The sequence below is a fragment of the Rhinoraja longicauda genome, chromosome 2, assembly GCF_053455715.1.
Source record: "Rhinoraja longicauda isolate Sanriku21f chromosome 2, sRhiLon1.1, whole genome shotgun sequence".
Lineage (NCBI taxonomy): Eukaryota > Metazoa > Chordata > Chondrichthyes > Rajiformes > Arhynchobatidae > Rhinoraja > Rhinoraja longicauda.
The window spans coordinates 93,613,799-93,638,540 of record NC_135954.1 but is presented as its reverse complement, the minus strand read 5'-3'; the positions used below and the strand labels follow the sequence as shown (position 1 = coordinate 93,638,540).

Here is a 24,742-nt window from a genome sequence, read left to right as displayed (position 1 = left end):
CGTCTTTGTGCTGCTGGGGAACCTCCTGCAGTCTACCTGAAAGCGCTGAAGGCATTACTCTGGTTCACCCTCCTACCTTGCTCCTACCTTGCTCCTCGAGTCAGACTTCTCCAGTTCCCTCCCGGTTATGCCGTCTGCCGAGCCTTCGGGCGGGTTCCCGATCCTGCCGTTCCAAACCTTCGGGTGGGCTCCCGTTCCCGGCGGAGACTGCGGTGGGCGAGCTGGGCCTACCGGGCGGATCCTCCGAGATCGGTCCCTGGCGGGCACGATGGGACTGCTTGCTGGGAGGGTCCCGGCCCCCCGTTGTGGGTACATATGGCGATTATTCACTTACTTTGACTCTTGACTCTAGTATTCTGAAGAATGACTTTAGACTTCATTCTTTAGAGATACAGCGAGTCTGCGCCGTCCAACGATGATCCCATACAAAAGTTCTATCCTACACTCTAGGGACAATTTACAGAAGCCAATTAATTTAATAAACTGTATATCTTTGGAGAAAACCGGAGCACCGGGAGAAAACCCATGTGGTCACAGGAAGAACATACAAACTGCACAGACATCACCCTTTGGTCAGGATCGAACCCGGATCTTAGGCGTTGCAAGGTAGCAACTCTACCACTGTGCCTCCCGACTAGAAACAAATGACCTATACTCAGAAGAATGAGAGGTGACCTGAATGTATGATTCCAAGTTTGACACAATAATAATTGTGACACATTTAGACAGGTACTTGAATAGGACAGATTTAGTGGGATAGTTTGGAGGGATATGGGACAAACGCAGGCAGGTGGGACTAGCGTAGATGGGGCATGCTGGTCGGTGTGGGCAAGTTGGGCCGAAGGGGCCACACTGTATGACTATGACTCTACACATTTACCACCAGTTGGAAACTGGGTGGGGGAGGGTGAGAAGGGATAGTGCAGGAATAATGAAGAGAAATTTCTCCCTCAGAGAGTCAGTTCCCGGAAATCAGCCAGTACTCAGTTGACGAGCACTTTCAAATCTGCATCGCTTGATAGTTAGATTCTGAGGACTAAAGGGGTTTGTGGATCAAAAATGTGAACCTGCATATCTTAGTAAACAAAAACATGTGTTGCCAATGTAAGTTTGGTCCCTGAGAAGATGAAACAGGAAATTAATTAGGGAAAATGGCAGAGACCCTAGACAATTATTTTAGATTAAAATTAACGATAGTTCAAAGTCAAAGTCAAAGTCAATTTTATTGTCAATCCTCAGCCAGTTTACACAGACAGAAAATCGAAATACCGTTTCCCACAATCCCGAGGAACAAAGTGCATAAAACTAAGTTAAAATTAAAAAGGCACAGCAAACAACAATCAACATAAAATATAAAATATAGTCACTTCAAATGCGTTAAAAATTTTTTTTTTAAAGTGTCTGGTGCTGGATGTGCGTGTGTGTGGGGTGTTAAAGTCCAGGTCCAATAGGGGCAGGGGAGAGAGGAGGAAGGGAGGGGAGAGAGTTCAGCATCCTGACAGCCTGGTGGAAAAAACTGTTCTTTAGTCGGGTGGTGCTTGACCTCAGGCTGCGAAACCTTCTCCCTGAAGGCAGGAGGGTGAAGAGGCTGTTGGAGGGGTGGGAGGGGTCACCCACAATGCTCAATGCTTTGCGGGTGAGGCGGGTGGTGTAAAGGACCAGGAGTGTTGGGAGTGAGGCACATTAGGGCAGCAGATGGTGCTGCCAACTCACAACTCATCCACATGAATTTGATAGGGACATCGGGTGCTGTCTGTGTGGAGCTGGCATGTGATGGCAAAGCTTTGTCCAGATGCTCCATTTTCCTCCCACTTCCCTAGACGTGCTGGTAGGTTAAGGAAAAATCAGAAGGCTGCAGATGCTTAAAAGCTGAGATAAAAATAGAAAATATCAGAAATGTTCGTCACGTCAGTCAGCACCTTACAAAATGTCTTTGAGTTGAAGCTGTAGCTCAATTTCTCTTTCCACAAATGCTGTCCAATCTGTCTGTGTTAAAAAAAAATGTCCGCCCCCCCCCCCCCACATCTCCTTTAAACTTTGCCCCTCTGACCTTAAGCTATCCCCTCTAGTCTTTGACATTTTCACCCTGGGACATTCTGACTGCCTATCCTATTTATGTCTATCATAACTTGATATACTTCTGTATCAGTAGATGCTGCCCTCTACTGTTTTCTAACCTCTAAGTTTTTCTAACCTCTCCTTATAACTAATGCCCTGTAATCCAGGTAGCATTCCGGTAACTCTTCTGCACCTTCTCCAAAGCATTCCTGTAAAGAGGCGATCAAAATTGCATATCATACTCAACATTCTACCTTTTAACTCTCCGCAGATGCTGTCTGACCTGCGGTTAACTCTTTTCTGATTTTACTTCAGATTTCCAGCATCTGCAGTATTTTGTTCTCCCCTTGGATTATGTGCCCTATCTAAATATATATATTATTCCTGTCCTTGCAAATGTTCATAGCACCCTTATCATTCTGCATTATAAACATGCTCTCAGCTCTGTGTATTCCCGTTGGTTACCTTTTATGTACCAATCTTACCAAAGTTAAATCCAATGTGAGCAACCATATTTGTTTAGAGTTTCTCAATAATATTCCATTGGGATTTAATTTAGAATCTAATGCATGCATCTAAATTGTTCCATTTCAGTATATATAACAATTAAACACTCGTGACTCTTGAGGCGTTTAGCTCAGTTTAGTTCAGAGATGCAGTGTGGAAACAGGCCCTCCGAGTCCACTCCAACGAACGATCCCCGGACACTAACTCTATCCTACACATACTAGGAACAATTTACAATTTTACAAAGCCAATTAACCTACACCTGTACTTCTTTGGAGTGTGGGAGGAAACCATAGCTCCCGCAGAAAACCCAATGGAGATGTGCAGGGCAATTTATTTTACACAGAATGATAGGGGCCTGGAATGCATTGCCAGGGGTGGTGGTGGAGGCCGATACAATAGTGGTGTTTGAGGCTTTTATATAGGCACATGGATGTACAGAGAATAGAAGGATATGGATTATGTGCATGCAGATGAGATCATTTTAATTAGGCATCATGTTCGGCACAAACTGTGGGCCGAAGGGCCCATTCCTGCGCTGTCCTGTTCGTGTTTGGAGCATGTATTCTCTTTAAGGAATCCTTCTAACATGATTACAGCTTCATTAATTGAAGTCTTCCTCATGGAGAGAATGGGTGGGTGCCTATTTCTTAATTGCAGCAATGCAATTGTCTGGTAAACCAACTCCTTCCACAGTCAACTACGCTACAAAGGTTGTTGCAGTCTAGGTACAGTTCAGGTCAGACACCTGCCAGAAAATTGTAAGTCTTTAGTTTGGTTTAGTTTAGAGATATAGCGCAGAAACAGGCCCTTCAGCCCACCGAGTCCACACCGACCAGCGATCCCCGCACACTTACACTATCCTACATACACTAGGGACAATTTACAATTATACCAAGCCAATTAACCTACAAACCTTTATGTCTTTGAACTATGGGAGCAAAACCGGAGCGTTCGGAGAAAACTCACACAGGTCACGAGGAGAACGTACAAACTCCGTACAGACAGCACCCATAGTCAGGATTGAACCCGAGTCTCTGGCATGTAAGGCAGCAACTGTACCTTTTGTAGGAAAGAACTGCAGATGCTAGTTTAAATCGAAGGTAGACACAAAAAGCTGGAGTAACTCAGCGGGACATGCAGCATCTCTGAAGAGAAGGAATGGGTGACCCTTCTTACCTTGCCTTGTCGCCAACAGGTGGAATGTTGTTCTTCACTTGTATTGATTTAACATAATTTACATTGCTATCCCCGTTTTAAGTGATAGCCACTCGGTTTTACATTGTGAAATATAGTGTACTGCACAACTCGCTGTCTTGAGCTACCATTTTAATGATTCGCCAGTAGAATAAGCAATGAACATTATTTCAAGAAACGAAGCAACACTAGAATAATAATAACAATATTATACAAAAACAGTCGTATTATGTGCAAAATCACTTCGACATTTCAGGTTGGAAGCTTTCTTCAAACTCTAAAGAAGGCTCTGAAGAAGGGTTCTGACCCAAAATGTCACCTATTTCTTTTCTCCAGAGATGTTGCTCGACCCACTTCAAGCACTTTGTGTCCACCTTCAGTTTAAACCAGCATCTGCAGTTCTTTCCTACTACACGTTATAAAGTTGCAACATGACTTTGTGACTCTTGTACTCAACGACCCGATCGATAAAGGCAAGCATACCAAATCCGCCTTCTTCACCATTCTATCTACTTGTGTTGCTGTTTCAAAAGGGAGCTATAACCTTTGACCCCAAGATCCCTGTGTAGGAAGAATGGTTCAATGGTTCTGAACGTCAAGCTGTTAAGAGCCCAGCTATTAACTATAAAGTTTCCTGTTACGTATGACCTGCCAAAGTGCAACATCTCACACTTGTTTGGTTTAAATTCTACTCAAAGATTCAATAATGCTTACAAAGAGAGATGCATCAGGAAGAGGGTGAATAGGAAATTTGAAGATCCTTTGGAAAATGGACTATTTGAAGGGCATTTGGGACTATTTGAACATCCTTTGGACAAGGGACTATTTGAAGATCCTTTGGACAAGGGACTATTTGAAGATCCTTTGGACAAGGGACTATTTGATCCTTTGGAAAGGGGTGGCATAATGGTGCAGTGGTTGAGTTGCTCCTTTACAGCGCCAGAGACCTGGGTTCGATCCTGACTACAGGTGCAGTCTGTACAGAGTTTGTACGTTTTCCTCTTTCCTACACAAACTAAATTGACATGAGGAGATCCTGTGGAATAATTTATTAGGCCTGCAGGTTTTAATCCAATCTTCCATAGAACATGGAACTGTACTGCACAGGTACAGGCCCTTCAGCCCACAACGTCAGTGCCGAACATGATCCCAAGTTAAACACATTTCCTCTGATCCATGTTGCTCCATTCCCTTATATAAAGATCTCTATCTAAAAGCTGTTAAACACCACTATTATATCTCTAATTACTAGTCATAGAGTCATACAGCATGGAAACAGGCCCATCAGCCTAACTTGCCAATGTCAGCCAACATACCCCATCTACACTCGTCCCACCTGCCCGCATTTGGCCCATTTCCCTCTAAGCCTTTCCTATCCACCTACCTGTCCAAAAGTATTTTAAATATTGTTATAGTACCTGGCTCAACTACCTCCTTGGGCAGTTCATTCCGTATACCCACCACCCTCTGTGTGAAAAGATTACCCCTCAGGCTCCTATTAAATCTTTCCCCTCTGACCAAAGACGTACAGGTTTGTAGGTTATTTGGCTGGGCAAATGTAAAAATTGTCCCTAGTGGGTGTAGGATAGTGTTAATGTGCAGGGATCGCTGGGCGGTGCGGACCCGGTGGGCCGAAGGGCCTGTTTCTGCGCTGTATCTCTAAAAAAAAACTGACCTTAAAATTGCATTACTTGAACATTTCATTTGAACATCATCATCATATCATATCATCATATATATACAGCCGGAAACAGGCCATTCGGCCCACCAAGTCCGTGCCGCCCAGTGATCCCCGTACATTAACACTATCCTACACCCACTAGGGACAATTTTTACATTTACCCAGCCAATTAACCTACATACCTGTACGTCTTTGGAGTGTGGGAGGAAACCGAAGATCTCGGAGAAAACCCACGCAGGTCACGGGGAGAACGTACAAACTCCTTACAGTGCTGCTGGCCAAATGGCTCATTTAAACACTGACCAGTTTTAGACTCCCCAGCCTAGCTAGACATCATCCTTGCACCTACCCTTAAAAGACTAGCAAGAATCTTATACAAATCATTACAACCATCTTTTATTCTTTTTAAACTCCCTCTGCCTAATCTTTCTTCATAGAACAAATTCCCCTCAGCCCAATTGGCCTCTGTTGCACTCCCTCTTGTCACATGCATGCCATTTCTTAGTTAGCAAGGACAGACATATGCAACATTCAACATGCATCGTCAACAGGCTCCTCTAAATCAACTTTCTCTTCAGTACTTGGATATAACAGTTAACTAGGTGGCACACTAATTGCCTATTAATGGCCAACCCTTAATGAGCAGATGAGAAAAGAACAATTTCAAAACCTACATTACAGCAAATGAAATGCAAAACAAACATACGATCACATACTCTGAACTAATTAACATCTTTGACTGGATGCATTATAGTGTTTCACAGTAGCCTTGTGGTTCACATCAATAGGAAGGAAGATAAAAACCTTAATTAACACCGAATGTAGAACAGTACAGCACACCAATAGCCGTTTGACCCGATGTCTGTGCCGAACATGATGCTGTCAATCTCTTCTGCCTGCACGTGATCCATATCCCTCCACTCCCTGCATATCCATGTGCCTTTATAAAAAATCTCTTAAATACCACTGTCGTATCGATTTCCACCACCATTCCTGGCAGCATGTTCCAGGCACCCATCACCCTCTGTAAGAAAAAGTTTGCCCCACACATCTCCTTTAAACTTCCTCCTTTAAAATTCTAGGACTTGTGGCTCAATTAAAGCGGTAGGAAACATAACCACGAATGGTAGAGTTAATTTTTGAACAACACAACAATTGATTTGTTTACTTTATTACATAATTTACATTATATTGACTTTAAAAAAAAATCTGCTGTCAACATTTGTGGGCTTTCAACCTAGCTAACACGCACATCTGATTTATACGGTTTAAGATCAAGGGAAGCGAACTGGCAATGTACCATCTAACCTAATACCACTGAAACACCAACTTGGATTTGGTTTACTTGCCAGTCTATCTTAAAGAACTGTCTTCTTTTTTTAAAAAAGCTTCTTCCATGAGGTTCTTAAAGAAAAAAATAAAATTCTCAGAGTGGACCAGACACATTTGTGTTTCTGTGGAGCCAGAATTGGAATTGTGGACTGCTGCTGCTGGGGATGCCTTAACACTTGTATAAACCAAGACTCTTGGCAGTGGCAGATTTCCTCGGAGTTTTCATGTGTGGGAATGGGTAATAATCTCCTTTGGTTGCGATTGGACCTACTCTGGTCAGGTGGCCATTTTTGCTCGCCCATATGTATGATCTCTCATTTGGGAATGAAAATCTTTTGTTGATCTGAGGGATGCAGTGATTATGAACGTTGAATGAGTGGAACCTCTTCTCCAGGTCATCGGTTTTCCAGGCCAAATGGGTGGTAGTCTCCCCGTTGGGTTTATTGTGGCTATGAGAGGTTCCACCTTTGCTTGACGGAATGCTCACCGAAACGTCTTGGGGCATTTGGTTATCCGACTCCTTGCCTTTCTGCACCAGACTCTTGGCACCTGGGTTCTGAGCCAGCATCACGCGGTGGATATCGAGGTGAGTGCGCCATGGAGTTTCGCCACCCTGGATGTACTCCTTGTTTGGAAAGTCAAGCACAATGCTGTTGAAGGGAAGGTCTTCTTCAAACGCCAGTGCTTTTCCCACTGTGCAGTTGACTGACACAGTTTTGATCGGCAGGTCGAGGCATTCTCCTCTGGCTTGTTTATTCTCACCTGTAATTTAAAGAACATTTGAGCCACGTTTTCGTGCACAGGTTTTATCTTCATGAAAAAACAATTAGGCGTAAGAAACAAGAAACATATATCAGTAGGATGGAGAGAGTAAGAACTACAGACGCTGGTTAATACACTAAAGGACACAAAATGCTGGAGTACCTCAGCGGGTCATGCAGCATCTCTGGAGAACATGGACAGTTGATGTTTTGGGTCGAGACCTTCTCGGGTCAAGATCCTTCTGCAGTCTGAAGAAGGGTCTCGACCCAAAACATTATCTATCCATGTTCGTCAGAGATACTGCCTGACCTGCTGAGTTACTCCAGCACTATGTGTCGTTTATTAGTAGGATGAGTCTGAAGAAGGGTCCCAACCTGAAACGTCATCTATCCATATCCTCCAGAGATGCTGCCTGACCTGCTGAGTTATTCCAACACTTTGTGTATTTAAAAAAATATAAACCAGTTCCTTGTGTTGCTCGGTAGATGTTTGTATGAGAATAGCATAAAGCCTTTCATTCTACAGACTAAAGCACCAAATACCAAAGTTACGCTCCTGCATCACTGCATCAGCACAGGGACCAGGTTAACAGAAAACAGTATAGCACAGGAATGGGCCCTTCAGCCCATAATGACCATTCTAAATCATAATACCAGGTTAAACTAATCTCCCCCTTCGTTCTCGACGCTGTCCCCCATTCCCACCCCCCCCCACCCCCGCTGTTCTCGGTGGTCAAACGGCAAGTAGCTCAGCGGAGGGTCTTCCTCGCTCTCAACAGTCCCCCTACGCACTCGATGGTCCACCTCGCTAGCGGGTCCCTCCTCGCTCACGGCAGCGCTGGTCCCGCCGATGCTGGCACTGGTACAGCCAACAGTCAGACTTCCTATCTCACAGCAGTCACAGTCTCATCAGTTTAGTTTGTTTTGGTTTATTATTGCCACGTGTACAGTGAAAAGCCTTTGTTTGCATGCTATCCAATTAAATCAGATAATACTACACTGAGTGCAATCAGACCACGCGCCAGTACAACGGGTAGCACAAGGAGAAAAATACCAGTTTAGTTTACGTTATTGTCACATTGCACCGAGGTACAGCGAAAAGCTTTTGTTGCGTGCTAACCAGTCAGCGGAAAGACAATACATGATTACAATCGAGCCATCCACAGTCTACAGATACATGATAAAAGTATCCACCAGAGTGGGCCAAAGGTCCACCAGAGTGGAGGATATAGTTTCCGGCACTGTAGCATTGCAGTTCCAAGGAAAAGGTACAATGCCTGCAATAACAGGGTTGGAAGAATGGGACTAGGCTCCAGCTTATTGGAGAACCATTCAGAAGTCTAATAACAGAGGGGGTGAGAATGTTCAGTGATAAACACAGTGGGGGAAAATAACACATCTTAAAACAATTGCTAATTCGGCTGAGAATCGTTCTAGAGTCATAGTATCGTACAGCAAATAAATGGCTTTTACCCATCTACACCACTCCCATGTGCCCACAATAGGCCCACATCTTTGTATGTCTTTTCTGTTTAAGTGTACCTCATATTCCGCTTGGGCAGCTTGCAACCCAATGGTATGAAACATTGCATTCTCTAATATTAGGTAACCTCTAACAACCCGCTCTTCCACTTTCACCCCCAACCCCCGCCCCCCCCCCTTCTTCCCTGGGCACAGTGATAATCAACTGAAGTGTGCCAAAAACAAAAATAATTTTACTAACAGGTTGAAGGTTGTGCTTGTTGCTCTTCAGTCATCACACTTTAGGAAGGGAGATGACTGGATAGGATGCAGGTGGTTTCTCATAAAGAAGGGTTTCTGCTGTGAGTCACAGTGAAGAAGCTGGGATTGTTTTTGAATCAAGGAAAGCCCACAAGGGCATGATCAGTATGGAGGTGGAGGGTAGTTGTTCCCGATAGAGGAAGTTCACAGGTTTAAGGTGAAGGGTAATAAGTATGAGAAACTATTTTTTTTAATGCAGACTGGCGATATGAATTTTTAAAACAGGGATCTATAGGTGGCGCTGCCTTAAAAGGTCAGCCAGCATCATCAAGGACCCACACAACCCTGGCCACATGCTACTTTTGATTAGAAACATAGAACATAGAAACATAGGAGCAGGAGTAGGCCATTCGGCCCTTTGAGCCAGCACCGCCATTCAATATGATCATGGCTGATCATTTAAAATCAGTACCTGGTTCCTGCTTTTTCCCCATATCCCTTGATTCCTTTAGCCCTAAGAGCAAATTCTAACTCTCTCTTGAAAACATCCAGTGAATTGGTCTCCACTACCTTCTGTGGCAGATAATTCCACAGATTCACAACTCTCTGGGTGAAAATGTTTTTCCTCATCTCAGTCCTAAATGGCCTATCCCTTATTCATAAACTGTCACCCCTGGTTCTGGACTCCTCCAACATCGGGAATTTTTTTCCTGCATCTCGCCTGTCCAATCCTTTAAGAATTTTATATGTTTCTATAAGATCCCCTCTCATCCTTCTAAATTCCAGTGAATACAAGCCCAGTTGACCCATTCTTTAATCATATGATTAGTATAGGTGTCAGGGGTTAAGGGGAGAAGGCAGGAGAATGGGGTTAGGAGGGAGAGATAGATCAACCATGATTGAATGACAGAGTAGACTTGATGGGCCGAATGGCCTAATTTGTGCTGTGGAATTCTCTGCCACAGAAGGCAGTGGCCAATTCACTGGATGAATTTAAAAGAGAGTTAGATAGAGCTCTAGGGGCTAGTGGAATCAAGGGATTTGGGGAGGAGGCAGGCACGGGTTACTGATTGTGGATGATCAGCCATGATCGCAATGAATGGCAGTCGAATGGCCTCCTCCTGCACCTATTTTCAATGTTTCTATCGCTTATGACCTCGGGAAGAAGGTATAGGAGTCTGGAATCCGTGAGCTCCAGGTTCAAGAATAAGCTTCTGCCCAACAACCATCAGGCTCTTGAACACAACACACTTATATCAACTGTTAACTATGGATAGTCTTTGCATGTACTAAGGACTTTTTTTTTAACACTAATGTTGAGGTTATTTATTTACTGAGGTAATTGAGTTGAGTATTGAATTTTTGTTTATTATATATAATCTGTGCATTGTGGTTATAGGTCTGTTATGCCTCTGCAAGTAAGAATTTTATTGTTCTGTTGTCAGTACATAGAGTCATACAACACGGAAACAGGCCCATTGGTCCAACTTGCCCATGCTGACCAAGATGCCCCGTATCTGCACGAGTCCCACCTGCCCAGGTGTGGCCCATGTCCTTCTAAATTTTTGCTATCCATGTACTTGTCCAAATGCCTTTTGAATATTGTTCTAGTGTGGTGGTCCCTGGCGGTGAGCCATGCGTGGTGCGAACCCTCGGCTCGGGGGGTGGGGTCACGGAACTTGGAATGGGGAGGAGTGGCAGTTGGTAGTGGAGGAGTTGAACTGGTCGGGGGCTTGAGGAATAAAGAAAACTTCGCTTGACACGTGTCCCGCTTCATTGGCTTTGCTTGACCCTCGTGTCCCGCCTCAATAGTACCTGCCTCAACTACTTTCCTTGGCAGCTCATTCCATTTCCCTACCACATTTTGAGTGAATATCAACATATATGACAATTAAACACCCTTGACTTGACTTTTGAGGATTAATAACTTTCAAGGTTAAGAGGAAAGAATGGGATTGAAATGATTGTTCTTCAGGGAGCCACCATTGACTCGATGGACTAAATGGCCTCTCTGTGCTGTAATCATCTAGTGATTTTATTCCATGGAAAATAGTCGCTGCCTGTTGAGTACATCCTGGTAATTAAAATTCCAGCACTGTTCTTGCGAATATATTTTTGTATCTTCTCCAGTGACTTTACTATCTTTTGTATTTTGGAACCTAGAACAGACCACAATATTCTAAGAGTAAGGACAACGTGTCTATTTCTTGAATACAATGCTAATCAATCAATTCATCTTGTCCAAAAGACCACAGTGTGTGTGTTCCTTTCCCCCCCAAAAAAACAATTGAATGTGTTTTTTCACAATGACCACACGAGTCACACATCATTCGCTTGGCATATCTGGCCAAGCCATGTTCCAATAACACCAGAGCACTCCCCTTGATCAGAGAGGAACATTTTGTACAGTGAAATGGGGCCATTTCAATAACAGACTACAACACTAACCATCATTTTTACCTTTGGAGTAAGTCACCACTCCATATGATCCTCCCTCTCAACCATTCGGGACTGAAGGAGCCAGTATGTAATTTTAACTTTTAGATACAAAGTGCTGGAGTAACTCAATGGGTCAGGCGGCTTCTCTAGAGAACAGAGATAGGTGCTATTTCGCATCAGGACCCTTCTTCAGACTGATTGTAGTGGGGGAGGGGGCAGTGGGGAGGAGGAAGGAAGCTAGAAGAGGGGAGGGGCAGGAAAAAGTGTGGCAGGTAATAGGTGAACACAGGCGGGGTGGGGAGAGGGGGGTTGATTGGCAAATGGTTGGACAAAGGATAGAGATGAGAAAAAAAGGCATAAGGCAAAAGGATTGAAGAATTGCAAATGTAAAGTCAGGAAGGAATGAAAGGGGAGGTGGAGGGGAGAAATAAGTGAGAGTCCAAGTGGGGCACAGGAGGGGGTGGGGGATAAAGGTAGATGTGGTGAAGAAATGGGGAGGGAGTGGGGGGAGTGGGGGGAGTGGGGGGGGGGGGGGGGGGTTGGGGTTGTTAGAGGTTACCTAAAATTGGAGAATTCAATGTTCATACCACTGGGTTATAAGCTACCCAAGCGGAATATGAGGTGCTGTTCCTCCATCTTGCATGTGGCCTCACTCTGGCAATGGAAGAGGCTCTTTATATGTGTGCTGTGTGCTTCTGATCTAGATTTCCCAACCAGCTTGGAATTCTGCACCAATTTAGACAGAAGGAACTGCAGATGCTGGGTTCACAAAAAAGATACAGAGTGCCGGAATAACTCAGCAGGTCAGGCAACATCGCTGGGGAAAGTGGATGGGTGACATTTTGGGTTTTGTTTGGGTGACGTCCTGGATTAACGTCCTGGATTGTTAATTGTATGTGCATTACACAATAATTCCATTTACATTACACGTCAATTCCATGTGCATTGTGTGTTGTCCTTGCATGGTACATGTTAATTACATGCTCCTTACGTTAATTACATGTGTGTTACTTGCTAATTTCATGTGCGCTACGTAGTATGCTCACTATCTCAACGTTTAAGAAACATTTGAACAGTTACATGGATAGGATCGGTTTAGAGGATATTAACCAAAAGCAGGCAGGTGGGATTAGTGTAGGTGGTGCATGTTGGTAAGTGTGGGCAAATTGGGGCAAATTGGGCCAAAGGACGTTTCCTCACTGAATGACTCTCTATGACTCTATGTCAATACCATGTGTGTTACATGTTAATTCCATGTGTGTTACATGTGCCTGGGCAATCCCTTCAAGATTCCCAGGACATGGAGGAGAGTCAAGGAGCACAAGTGTATGATTACAGATTTTGAAAAATAATCAAATTGCATGCACCATCAGCTGGAGTGCCATGCAAAACACTTCCCAGTAACATTAAACATTGATGAATAACCACACCCTCTGAATTAAACTTGTGACTTCAAGTTAGAGCCCATTTGCAAATCCTGGAGGTCAAATCCAGGCAGTACTTCTCTTTCATTGTTACACTATCACAAGGAGACACCAAAACAATGGCTTTAATCTGGGTGTTTAATATTGATTCTACTCTGAAGAAATAATCACACCATCAGTAATTTATTTTCAATGTCAAGCACTTTAAAAAAATGATTAACTTTACAAAACCACAGTTGTGCTCATCTAAGTGAAGGACATTAGAACCAGGAAATTACCAACAGTGACTATGCTTCAAAAATATCTCAACGGTGAGACACTATAGGTACGGGGAATATAGATTTAGTTCCATAGTTCTTTTTTATGACCACAAATGTCCCCAGTCACTTTATGGCCGATGTGATTCTTTTTAAAGTAAAGCCTGAAAATATTGTGAATACTCGGAAAGTTAGCAAGCATTTGGCATGTATGCTTCAAAGATACTTCAAATGTGAAACACTACATTCGCAGGGAATGTAGACCTGGTTCTGTAGTTCATTTTAATGACCCAGAAAATCCCGTCACTGTTTTATTTTAACAGTGCAATCTGAAAATGCTGGGAATTTCCAGAAAGTTAGCAAGCATTTGATATGTTTGCCTCTATTGGTCAGGACATTGAATGTAAGAGTCAGGATATCTATATGCAGCTCTATAATAGACAATAGACAATAGGTGCAGGAGGAGGCCATTTGGCCCTTCGAGCCAGCACCGCCATTCAATGTGATCATGGCTGATCATTCTCAATCAGTACCCCGTTCCTGCCTTCTCCCCATACCCCCTATCCTTAAGAGCTCTTTCTAGCTCTCTCTTGAATGCATTAAGACCTTGGTTGCGCTGCATTTGCAGTACTGCTTGCCCCACCATAGAAAGTTTGTGGAGGCTTTGGAGGGGGTGCGGAAGATGCTTACCACAATGCTGCCTGGATTAGGTGATATTAGCTACAGGAAGTTGGGCAAACGGAGATTGTTTTGAATGCTAGAAGTTGATGGTGACCTTTAAACCTTTCGACTTTAGACTTTAGAGACACAACGCAGAAACTGGCCATTCGGCCACCGAGTCCGCGCCGCCCAGCTATCATCCCATACACTGACACTATCGCACACACGAGTGACAATTAACAATTTTTACCGAACCCAATTAACCTAGAAACCTGTAGGAAGGAACTGCAGATGTTGGTTTAAACCGACGATAGACACAAAAAGTTGGAGTAAGAATAGGTGATGTCACCTATTCCTTTTCTCCAGAGATGCTGTCTGACCTACTCCAGCTTTTTGTTTCTAACCTAGTGTGGGAGGAAACCACAGCACCCGGTGAAAACCCACGCAGGTCACCGGGAGAACATACAAACTCTGTACAGACAGCACCCGTAGTCAGGATTGAATCCGGGTCTCAGGCTGTAAGGCAGTAACTCTACTGCTGCGCTACTGTGCCTGAAGGAAATATTAGTGGCATAAATAGGGTGGACAGTCAGAACCCCTTTTACCCAGGTTGGAAATGTAAAAGACTAGAGGGCGTGAGAGTTTTAGTTTTAAACTGCTTTACGACATCACTCTCTTGCATAAGGTAATTTTACTGTTTTATGTGTAGGAAGGAACTGCAGATGATGCTGCCTGACCCACTGAGTTACTCCAGCTTTTTGTGTCTACCGAGTGTTTTATGTTCACTCCAAAGTGAACTGAAAAAAGAAACAACCTAAAGTCATAGAGTTAAACGTCATGGAAACAGACCCTTAGGCCCAATCCATCCATGGCAACCAAGATGCCCCATCTAAGCTAGTCCTGTTTGCCTGCGTTTGATCCATACCCCTCGAAACCTTTCCTATCCATGTTCCTGTCCAAGTGTCTTTTAAATGCTGTGTAGTACCGGCCTCAACTACATCTTCCAGCAGCTTGTTCCATACAGCCACAACCCTCTGAGTGAAAACATTGCCCCCCAGGTTCCTCCTATACCTTAGACACAATATGTTGGAGTAACTCAGCGGGACAGGCAGGATTTATGGAGAGAAGGAATGGGTGGTATTTCAGGTCGAGTCTCTTCTTCAGACGAAGAAGACCAGAAACATCACCCATTCCTTTTCTCTAGAGATGCTGCCTGTCCCACTGAGTTCCTCCAGCACTTTGTGTCTATCGTTGGTGTAAACCAGCATCTGCAGCTCCTTCCTATTATATCTCTCCCCTCTCATCTTAAACCTATGCCCTCTGGTTCTTGATTCTCCTGCCCTGGGTGCAAGACTCTATGCATTCAAAAAGACTGTGCAATCACAACTTGGAAACAACATGGAATGGCATTTCCTAGCAGTTTTCTTGAACGGGTGTTGTAAGATGCAAAGAAACAGAAATAAATTGGCACTACTGACTTGTTTCTCTTGTTTCTATATTTTTCCCCTCCCCCTCCACTTACATTCCTTCCTCTGGCTTCACAGTTCACAATTCTTCAATCCTGTTGTCTGACACTTTCTGTCTTTTCATCTCTGGCCTTTGTCCAGCCACCTGCCTATCAAATAACCTTCTTCATCTTTAGGCGGCACAGTGGCGCAGAGGTGGAGTTGCTGCCTTACAGCGCCAGTGACCCGAGTTTGATCCTGATTAGGGGTGCTTTCTGTATGGAGTTTGGACGTTCTCCATGTGACCCCATGGGTTTTCTCCAGGTGCTCCGGTTTCCTCTCACATTCCAAAGACGTGCAGGTTTGTAGGTTAATTGGCTTCTGTAAAAATTGGCCCTAGTGTGTAGGATAGGATGTGCACGGATGATTGTTGGTCAGCATGGGCTTGGTGGGCAAAAAGGCCTGTTTCCACACTGTATCTCTAAACTAAACTAAACAAAACATGTGTTGGACTATTACCTGCCAGGCTTTGTCCTCTCTTCTACCTCCCCCCCCCCCCCCCCCCTCCCACCCCCCACAATCAGTATAAAGAAGGGTTGCCACCCGAAACGTCACCCTCCATGTTCTCCAGAGATACTGCCTGACCCACTGAGTTACTCCAGCACTCTGCGTCTCTGTCAACCTAATTGTAAGAGTTTTATTAACATTCATTTACATTTTTCATGTTATCTTCTTACAAATCTCCTTGCATGTATTGTTTTTGACCTCCCCACCCTTCCTTCTGGAATAGAAAACAGATTTGGGGCTAGGGAATTACACCGTGAAAACCAGTTTAAGAGGGCTTTTGCCAGTCATGTGAGTGTCCTAATGTAAAGACAGCTAAAGTGTAAGCAAGTTAATCTTTGATGTGTTTGTACAGCCTGAGAGCTCAGAAGACCAGCTGTTATTCGGGATATATCATTTTATGATGGTAACCTACCAACTGTCTCTATGCCAACTAGTAAAACGGAAACTTCCTGGCAGCCAAGTGTCTGGGCACTGAATTAAGATGGATTCTGACTCGTGTCTGAGTCTGTAACAACCTTTACAATAGTTCTTTGGAGTACTGCATGCAGTTCTGGTCATCCCGTTACAGGAAGGATGGGGAGGCTTTGGAGAGGGTGCAGAGGGGGATTTGCAAGGATGCTGCCCAGATTAGGGGATATTATCTACAGTGAGATGTTGGACATATTTGGATTGTTTTCTCTGGAACAACAGAGGTTGAGAGGAGACCTGATAGAAGAACATAAAATTATGAAATGCATAGATGGGGTAGACAGTCAGAACCTTTTTCCCAGGATGGAAATGTCAAACACTAGGGGGCACTAAGGTGAGAGGGGCAATGTTTACAGGAGATGTGTGAGGCAAGTTTTTTACTCAGAGGATGGTGAGTGCTTGGGTGGTGGTTGAGGCAGATACGATAGTGGGATTTAGGAGGCTTTTGAATAGGCACGTGGATACAGGACGGCACAGTGGTGCAACGGTGGAGTTGCGGTCTTACAGTGCCAGATACCAGGGTTCTATCCTGACCACAGGTGCCGCCTGTATGGTGTTTGTATGTTCTCCCTGTGACTGCATGAGTTTTCTCCAGGTGCTCCGGTTTCCCCCCACACTCCAAAGGTGTGTTAATTGGATTTGGGCTTGTTAATTGGATTTTGATAAAATTGTAAATTATCCCTAGTGTGTAGGATAGTGTTAGTGTCGAGGGTGATCGCTGGCCAGCACAGACACAGTGGGCCGAAAGGCCTATTTCCCTGCTGTATCTCTAAAGTCTAAAGATCATAATCATAATAGTACTTTATTAGCCATGCATGTTTTACAACATGCGAGGAATTTGATTTGCAAAAGCAGTCATACCAGTAAAGAGCAACAAGACACTCAAATAAATGTTTAACATGAACATCCACCACACCTCTACATTCCTCACTGTGATGGAAGGTAAAAAAGGTTAAATCTTCTTTTCCCTTCTTTGTTCTCCCGCGGTCGGGGCATTCGAACCATCCGTTGTCGGGGCGATCTTGGCTCCCGCAGCTGGCGGTCAAGCCCTCCAAGTTGGGCCGATCAAGCTCCCGATCAAGATATGCAGGGAATGGAGGGCTATGGATTTTGTACAGGTGTATGAATTGGATCCAAGTACTGGAGTAACTCAGCGGGTCAGGCAGCATCTCTGGATAAAAAGAATGAGAGACGTTTCAGGTCAGTGCAAGTGCTCCAGTCTGAAGAAGGGTCCCGACCCGAAACGTCACCCATCCTTTATCTCCAGAGATGCTGCCTGATTCATTCCGTTACTCCAGCACTTTGTGCCTATCGTCAGTAATATGCAGCATCTGCAGTGGGCCGAAGGGCCTTACTCTGTGCTGTACTGTTCTATGCTCCATGTTCTTTGGTCGAACCTTCACCAGATGGACTGCTGCAGTTCAGTACGGAGGTTCACTGCTAACTTTCAAGGGCAGTTAGAAAGGGCAATAGTTGCTGGCTTTGCCAATGTTGCACGTGTTCCATACAGATAGCATGCAAATGAATTAGAGAGGGAGTTTTAGAGCTTGCAACACTCACCCATAGTGAGGTAAGGAAAGCTGGGGATAAGCAAGTGGTCAGAGTAGGAGGAAATTCTGGGAATGTTGCAGAACTTTTAAGGTTTTTGAGAAATAATGAAATAGGTGAAAATTTAAAAATTGAAGCCTTGCCCCAAAGTAGTGCTTAAAACCTTAATGCAAGAATGATCACTGTGGTGACTCATTAATCTGATCCCAAGCCAGCAGTTGATCAAATGTAGGAGGGTTACCCAGTGGCTGGAGTTACCCATCCACTTCTTTCCTCAATGCATGCAGGAGAATGGCTGAGTAATACTTTGGGGGAGGTTTGCCACAGACCATAGAATTTTCAATGACCTCAAGTGTATGGAGTTTGGGATGCCACCCAAGACTACACCGAAATGTTGTTGTTGTTCGTCCTTCGGGTTCGAAGATGACCATGACTTCACTTTTAGTTGGAGGATTGGTGACACCGAAATAGTCGAGAATGGATTCACCAGTGCATCATGGTTGACGGAGTTCCGTTGTTGGTTGACGTAAAGCGAATAGTTCTGCCTTCCACCTGTTCTGGATTAAGATCCAGCCCCATAAGTAGTGAGCTTTTCTTGGAAAACCCAAATGAAAGACAAAGGGCCTTGTACAAAAAATTGGAAGTCAGTGGAACCGGAGGTAATATTTTAAAACCGTGTAGGAAATGGAAATAATCTTAAGAGATCGTTTTGATCAAGAAGGCTTTCTACTCTGCATTGGGTCAGTCACAGTGACCACTGCTTCCCACCCCTGGAACTAGTCTTTTCTCACTCATCCACACGTTCACGATCGTTACATTATTTTTACAACATTTCCCTCAATTTTCTCTCTATTTCCGCTCTATTTTCACCCCTTACAGATTCCACCTAATCTGAAACTTTAGATAGGCACAAAATGCTGGGGTTACTCAGCGGGTCAGGCAGCATCTTCGGAGAACATGGATAAGTGACATTTTGGGTCGGAATCCTTCTTCAGACTGATTGTGGTGGGGAGAAAGCTTGAAGAGAGGTGGGGAAGGACAACACCGGGCGAGTGATAGGTGGATACAGGCGAGAAGGGTTTTGATTGGTAGATGCGTGAAAGGCGTCACACATCTTTGGGATTTGGGAGGAAACTGGAAACCCGGATGGCTTATTGTTGTATAACACGGCACCAAACTAAAACAGGGGTCCACCTAGACTTTGTCCTACCCCACCTCTCTCCCAGCTTTCTCCTCCCCTACTGAAATCAGTCTGAAGAACGGTCCCAACCCAAGAAGTCACCTATCCATGTTCTCCAGAGGTGCTGCCTGACCCGCTGAGCTACTCTAGCACTTTGTGTCTTTTTTTGTAAACCAGCATCTGCAGTTCCGTGTTTTTACATAGACATTCCTTACACTGGTCTCTGATCTACCCAGAGACAGCTAAGCTCACGGCAGCTCCCAGGGTACCACAGTTGGTCTTGGTACTTCCAGGTTAGAGAGAGGAGGAAACCTCTGTGAATTTCTACACCTAATCAATGCTCATTGACTCTGTTGGGTGGGTGTGGATACCGAGATGTCTGAGGTTGTGATGCTAACGATTTCCATGTTAATTAGCATGATCAACCCATTTTGAATTTACCATCAGGTTCTTGTATATATGACACAACATTAACCCCTTTAACTACGAATTTCTATGGACTTTTAAGGTGGCACGGTGGTGTAATGGCAACAATAAGCCATCCGGGTTTCCTTACAGCGGCAGAGATCTGGGTTCGCTCCTGACTGTGGGCGCTCTCTGTATGGAGTTTGTACGTTCTCCCTGTGAACGTATGGGTTTTCTCTGGGTGCTGCTGTTTCCTCTCACATCCAAAGACGTACAGGTTTGTAGGTTATTTAGCTTTGGTAAGTTGTAAAATAGTCCCTAGTGTGTGTAGATTAGTGTACGGGTTCTCATTGGTCGGCATGAACTCAGTGGGCTGAAGGGCCTGTTTCTGCACTGTATCTCTAAAGTCTAAAGTCTGGTTGCACTGTGAACTTTGTTTTATTTTGCAATAGCAAAATAAAACTAACAGTACGGTTAGTAGTTTATGAATATTTTTTATCATTTTATTTATTTGTTGGGCTTTTGTGTCTAATGTACTTGTGTAGCTGCAGCAAGTAAGAATTTAATTGTTCCTTTGCCGGTACATATGACAACTTTGCACTCGTGACTTGACTCTTGACATCCAGAACTGTTCCAAGACTGTTATTATTTTTGCATTTCTACTTGAACATGAAGCACAATCTTCAGGGTCATAGCAGAACAAAACCGCTGAATACCTCGAATTTTCTTCAAGCTTATATTCATTGGAAGACATTCAGACATTTACAGACCATTCTGTCTGCACCATGCAAGCTCAGGCTGGATAAATGCACAGAATGTTTTACCCAGGGCTGGGGAATCAAGAACTAGAGGGAATAGGTTTAAGGTGAGAGGGGAAAGATTTAATTGGAACCTGAGGTGATTTTCACTCAGAGGGTGATGGGTACATGAAATAAGCAGCCAGAGGAGGCAGTTGAGGCAGGTACTATAAAAGCATTTAGAAGACACTCCAGATTCCAACCATCCTCTGGGTAAAACAAAGCCCTCCTCAGTTTCCTCCCACATGCCAAAGACGTGCGTGATTGGTCTCTGTAAATTGCCCCTAATGTGCAGCAAGTGTACGCAAACGTGAGATAGCATAGAACTATCACAGTCTGAAGAGGAGTCCCGACCCAAAATGTCACCTATCCATGTTCTCCAGGGATGCTGCCTGACTGGCTGAGTTACTCCAGCACTTTGCCTTTATCTTTGATATAAACTAGCGTCTGCAGTTCCTTGTTATAACACAGAAATAGTTCTGAACTGGTGGTAGATGTTGGGCGGACTTGATGGGCCTAATGGCCTGTTTTCATGCTGTTTCTTTCAATCAATCAATCGATCAATCAATGATCTCTGAACCTCTCACCCTAAACCTGTAAGGTCTAATTTTAGACATCACTGCTCTGGGAAAAGATTTTTACTCTCCACCTAATCTATGTATCTCATAATTTTCTACATATCCATCAGGTTGTTTATCCCTTAACCTCCTCCAGCCCAAGCCTTTGGGTCAGGCGTAGATATTCCTTGCCCTGATCAGCGTTTCCAGGATACTTTTTTAAATTTTGCCATTCACAAACTTTTGCTCCCCTCTCTACCTGTTGTCTTGAGGATTGGATGTGGCTCTGTATTTCAGTTATATTCTCTTCGGTAACCTTGCCCTCACCTTGAAAAGAGTAAATAGGCGGGAACTGTGTTCAATTCTGACGACGGGTGCTGTCTACACGGAGTTTCTACGTTCTCTTTATGACAGCGTGGGTTTTCTCTGGGTGCTCTGGTTTCCTCCCACATCCCAAAGATGTGCAGGTTTGTAGGTTTTGATAGGTTTGTAGGTTTGTAAGTTTGTAGGCTTTGGTAAATTGTAAATTGTCCTTAATTAGTAGGATAGAACTAGCATACGGGTGATCATGGCTGGCATGGACTCAGTGGGCCGAAGGCCCTGTTTCCACGCTGTATCTTTAAACTCTTCCAGTGTCAGATTACCAGTGTCATAACTCGAGGACAAAAGATATATGCCAACTGGCAAATGACCACAAAGGAATATTTTATTTGCTCATGTATTTATAATCTGATGCGCATTTTCTGAAAGAGTGTGGGATCAGATTCAATAAGATAAAATCTGGAATTGAATAAGTAAGACAAAACATTATGACCACCTGCCTAATATGGTGTTGCTCCTCCGTGTGCTGTCAAAACAGCGCCGACCTGCCGAGGCATGGACTCTCCAAGATCCCTGAAGGTGTCCTGTGGTATCTGGCACCAAAACATTAGCAGCAGATCCTTTAGCAGCACCCCACAAGCCTTGCCGTTTCAGAGATGCTCTGACCTAGTCGTCTGGCCATAACAATTTGGCCCTCGTCAAAGTCGCTCAGGTCTTTACTCCTGCCCATTTCCCCTGCATCCAATACATCAGCTTCAAGAACTGACTTCACTTGCTGCCTAATATATCCCACCCCTTGACAGGTTCAATTGTAACAGGATATTCAATGTCATTCACTTCACCTGTCAGTGGTCATAATGTTTTGGCTCATCGGTGTATAAGAGCAAGGATAGGTCATGCTGACACTTAAACCAGTTCCGATTGTCAATAACATTGTGGGTGAGGCCAAAGAAACGGCAGATGCTGGAATCTTGAGTTCTGGAGTAACTCAGTGGGTTAGGCAGCATCTGTAGAGGTGGACACAAAATGCTGGAGTAACTCAGTGGGTTAGGCAGCATCTGTAGAGGTGGACACAAAATGCTGGAGTAACTCGGCAAAAAAGGCAGCATTTCTGAAGAAAAGGGATAGGTGACGTTTTGGGTCGAACCCTTCATCAGACTGAAAGATAAGATAGAGAAGGCCAGATTTCCTGGATAAGCCAAGTTTGATCCAAAGGAGAAATGTAGGCGCTGGTTATATTAAATGTTATATTTAACTACACAGTTAAATGTGTTGAGAATTTCAAAGATTCGAAGGGAGTCGTATCAAGGAGAACTTCCACCCTGAATGGATGAGCCTTAACTCTGAAGAAATGCTCCCCAATCCCATGAAAGCTAACGGTTTGAAACGAAGAAAGGCATTTCTGGAGAACATGGACAGGTGACATTTTGGGTCGGGACCCTTCTTCAGACTCCAGGGATGTTCTGTGAGATCTTCTCGCACTGCTCCCCCCATCCCACTGTGATTCCTGCTGCTTTCCTGCTCTTTGACCATGTTGTGCCCATCAGCCCCCTCCCCTCACCTGTACCCACCTATCACTCGCCAGCTTTCTCCATCCCCCTCCCCATCATAATCAGCTTAAAGAAGGGTCCCGACCTAAAACATCGACTATCCATGTTCTCCAGAGACACTCCTGACTCGCTGAGTTACTCCAGCACTTTGTGTCTATCTTCGGTATATACCAGCATCTGCAGTTCCTTTCTACATATATCCTATCCATGTACCTGTCAATGTTTGTTACAGGCGCGTAATGATGCCTGCCTCAACTACCTTGTGTCTTGAAAAAAAAAAAAAGTTTGGTTGTGGGAAAAAACATTTCGATGGGGGAAATCAACTTTTCTGTGCAATGTCGTCGACTTAGGCGAAAGGATCTATCAGTCCAACAAATTAAAAAAAACGAGTTGCAACGCGCCAGCGAGTGAAAGCCGCGCCACATCGCCAGGGCAGGATCTTGTTCTGAAACACAAGGATGTGCAGATTGCTGGGATCTTGAGCAGAACACAAACCCTAAGAAAAGTTGGACACGTCCGCATAAGTCCGCTGCTCACCTGGTCTGAAGACAACCTGGGTCTGTTGCCGCTGTCTCTGCCTCATGGAGTGATACTGCTCTTCAAGCTGGTTAATGTCCATCAGCACAGTGCTATCCCTCGACCTGCTTCTCCTCCAATATTTACCTGCGGCGTGGCCACGCCCGTCGCATCCGTGAGTCAGACAGATTTCAGAGCGGTCCGTCTGTGGCTCCCAACACATGCATTTTAAGTTTGGGCAGCAGTGAGACAAGAACATCCTGGGGGGTTTGGAAGTTAACAAAAACACGCGGATGCCACACCGAGAGAGTCCGCACACATTGTCCAGTCGCTGGCCACTGCTCCCCCTCCCCTTGACTGAATGGAGAGAGAGCTCTCACACACCCGAATGTAAACCGGCTTCGCGAACGCCGAGCAGTGTCTTGTTTACCCAGGGAACACGTTACATAGTTTACATTTGAAAAAAAAAAGATGAACCGATGCCAAATCAGCTGGGGACAGGGAAGAGGAGGGAGGGGAGCGAGAGGGAGAGGTAGGAAGGAAATTAATCCCTTCGATTCCATCAATGTGTGTCTGTGTGGTGTAACATGTTACAAAGCGAGGCTGAACAACTTGCTGACATGCTGCCTGGCCCGCTTTGTGTACTATTTGTGTACCATTGTGTAGTCTGAAGAAAGGTCCCGACACGAAATGTCGCCTGTCCATGTTCTCCAGAGATGATGCCAGACCCGCTGAGTTACTCCAGCACTTTGTGTACTTTCGTGTCAACCAGCACCTGTAGTTTCTTGTTTCTACTGTGTCTTTTTTTGCTTACACCAGACTATGTCGGCAAGGGTTGTTTCCAGCGAACGAGAAGGATGAGAGGAGATCTTATCGAAACGTACAAGATTATTAAGGGGTTGGACACGTTAGAGGCAGGAAACACGTTCCCAATGTTGGGGGAGTCCAGAACAAGGGGCCACAGTTTAAGAATAAGGGATAGGCCATTTAGAACTGAGATGAGGAAAAACTTTTTCAGTCAGAGAGTTGTGAATCTGTGGAATTCTCTGCCTCAGAGGGTAGTGGAGGCCAATTCTCTGAATGCATTCAAGAGCGAGCTAGATAGAGCTCTTAAGGATAGCGGAGTCAGGGGGTATGGGGAGAAGGCAGGAACGGGGTACTGATTGAGAATGATCAGCCATGATCACATTGTATGGCGGTGCTGGCTCGAAGGGCCGAATGGCCTCCTGCTGCACCTATTGTCTATTGAGGCGCCCATAATCAAAGTCCGTACTAAATAAAATCAGGAGCATATCTTTGGTGTAGGAACTGCACATGCTGGTTTACACCGAAGATGGAGACAAAACGCTG

At 44.6% G+C, this 24,742-nt stretch overlaps 1 protein-coding gene across 1 annotated transcript; it reads right to left on the bottom strand.

Moving 5' to 3' along the window:
* Positions 1-6,835: 6,835 nt before the first annotated feature.
* LOC144607474 (uncharacterized) lies at positions 6,836-23,496 on the bottom strand. Its single transcript, XM_078424338.1, has 2 exons — positions 23,414-23,496; positions 6,836-7,537 (listed from the first exon to the last, which is right to left on the bottom strand). Exons 1-2 carry the CDS (start codon positions 23,493-23,495, stop codon positions 6,945-6,947), a joined length of 675 nt encoding a protein of 224 aa, XP_078280464.1. The 5' UTR covers position 23,496; the 3' UTR covers positions 6,836-6,944.
* Positions 23,497-24,742: the final 1,246 nt, after the last annotated feature.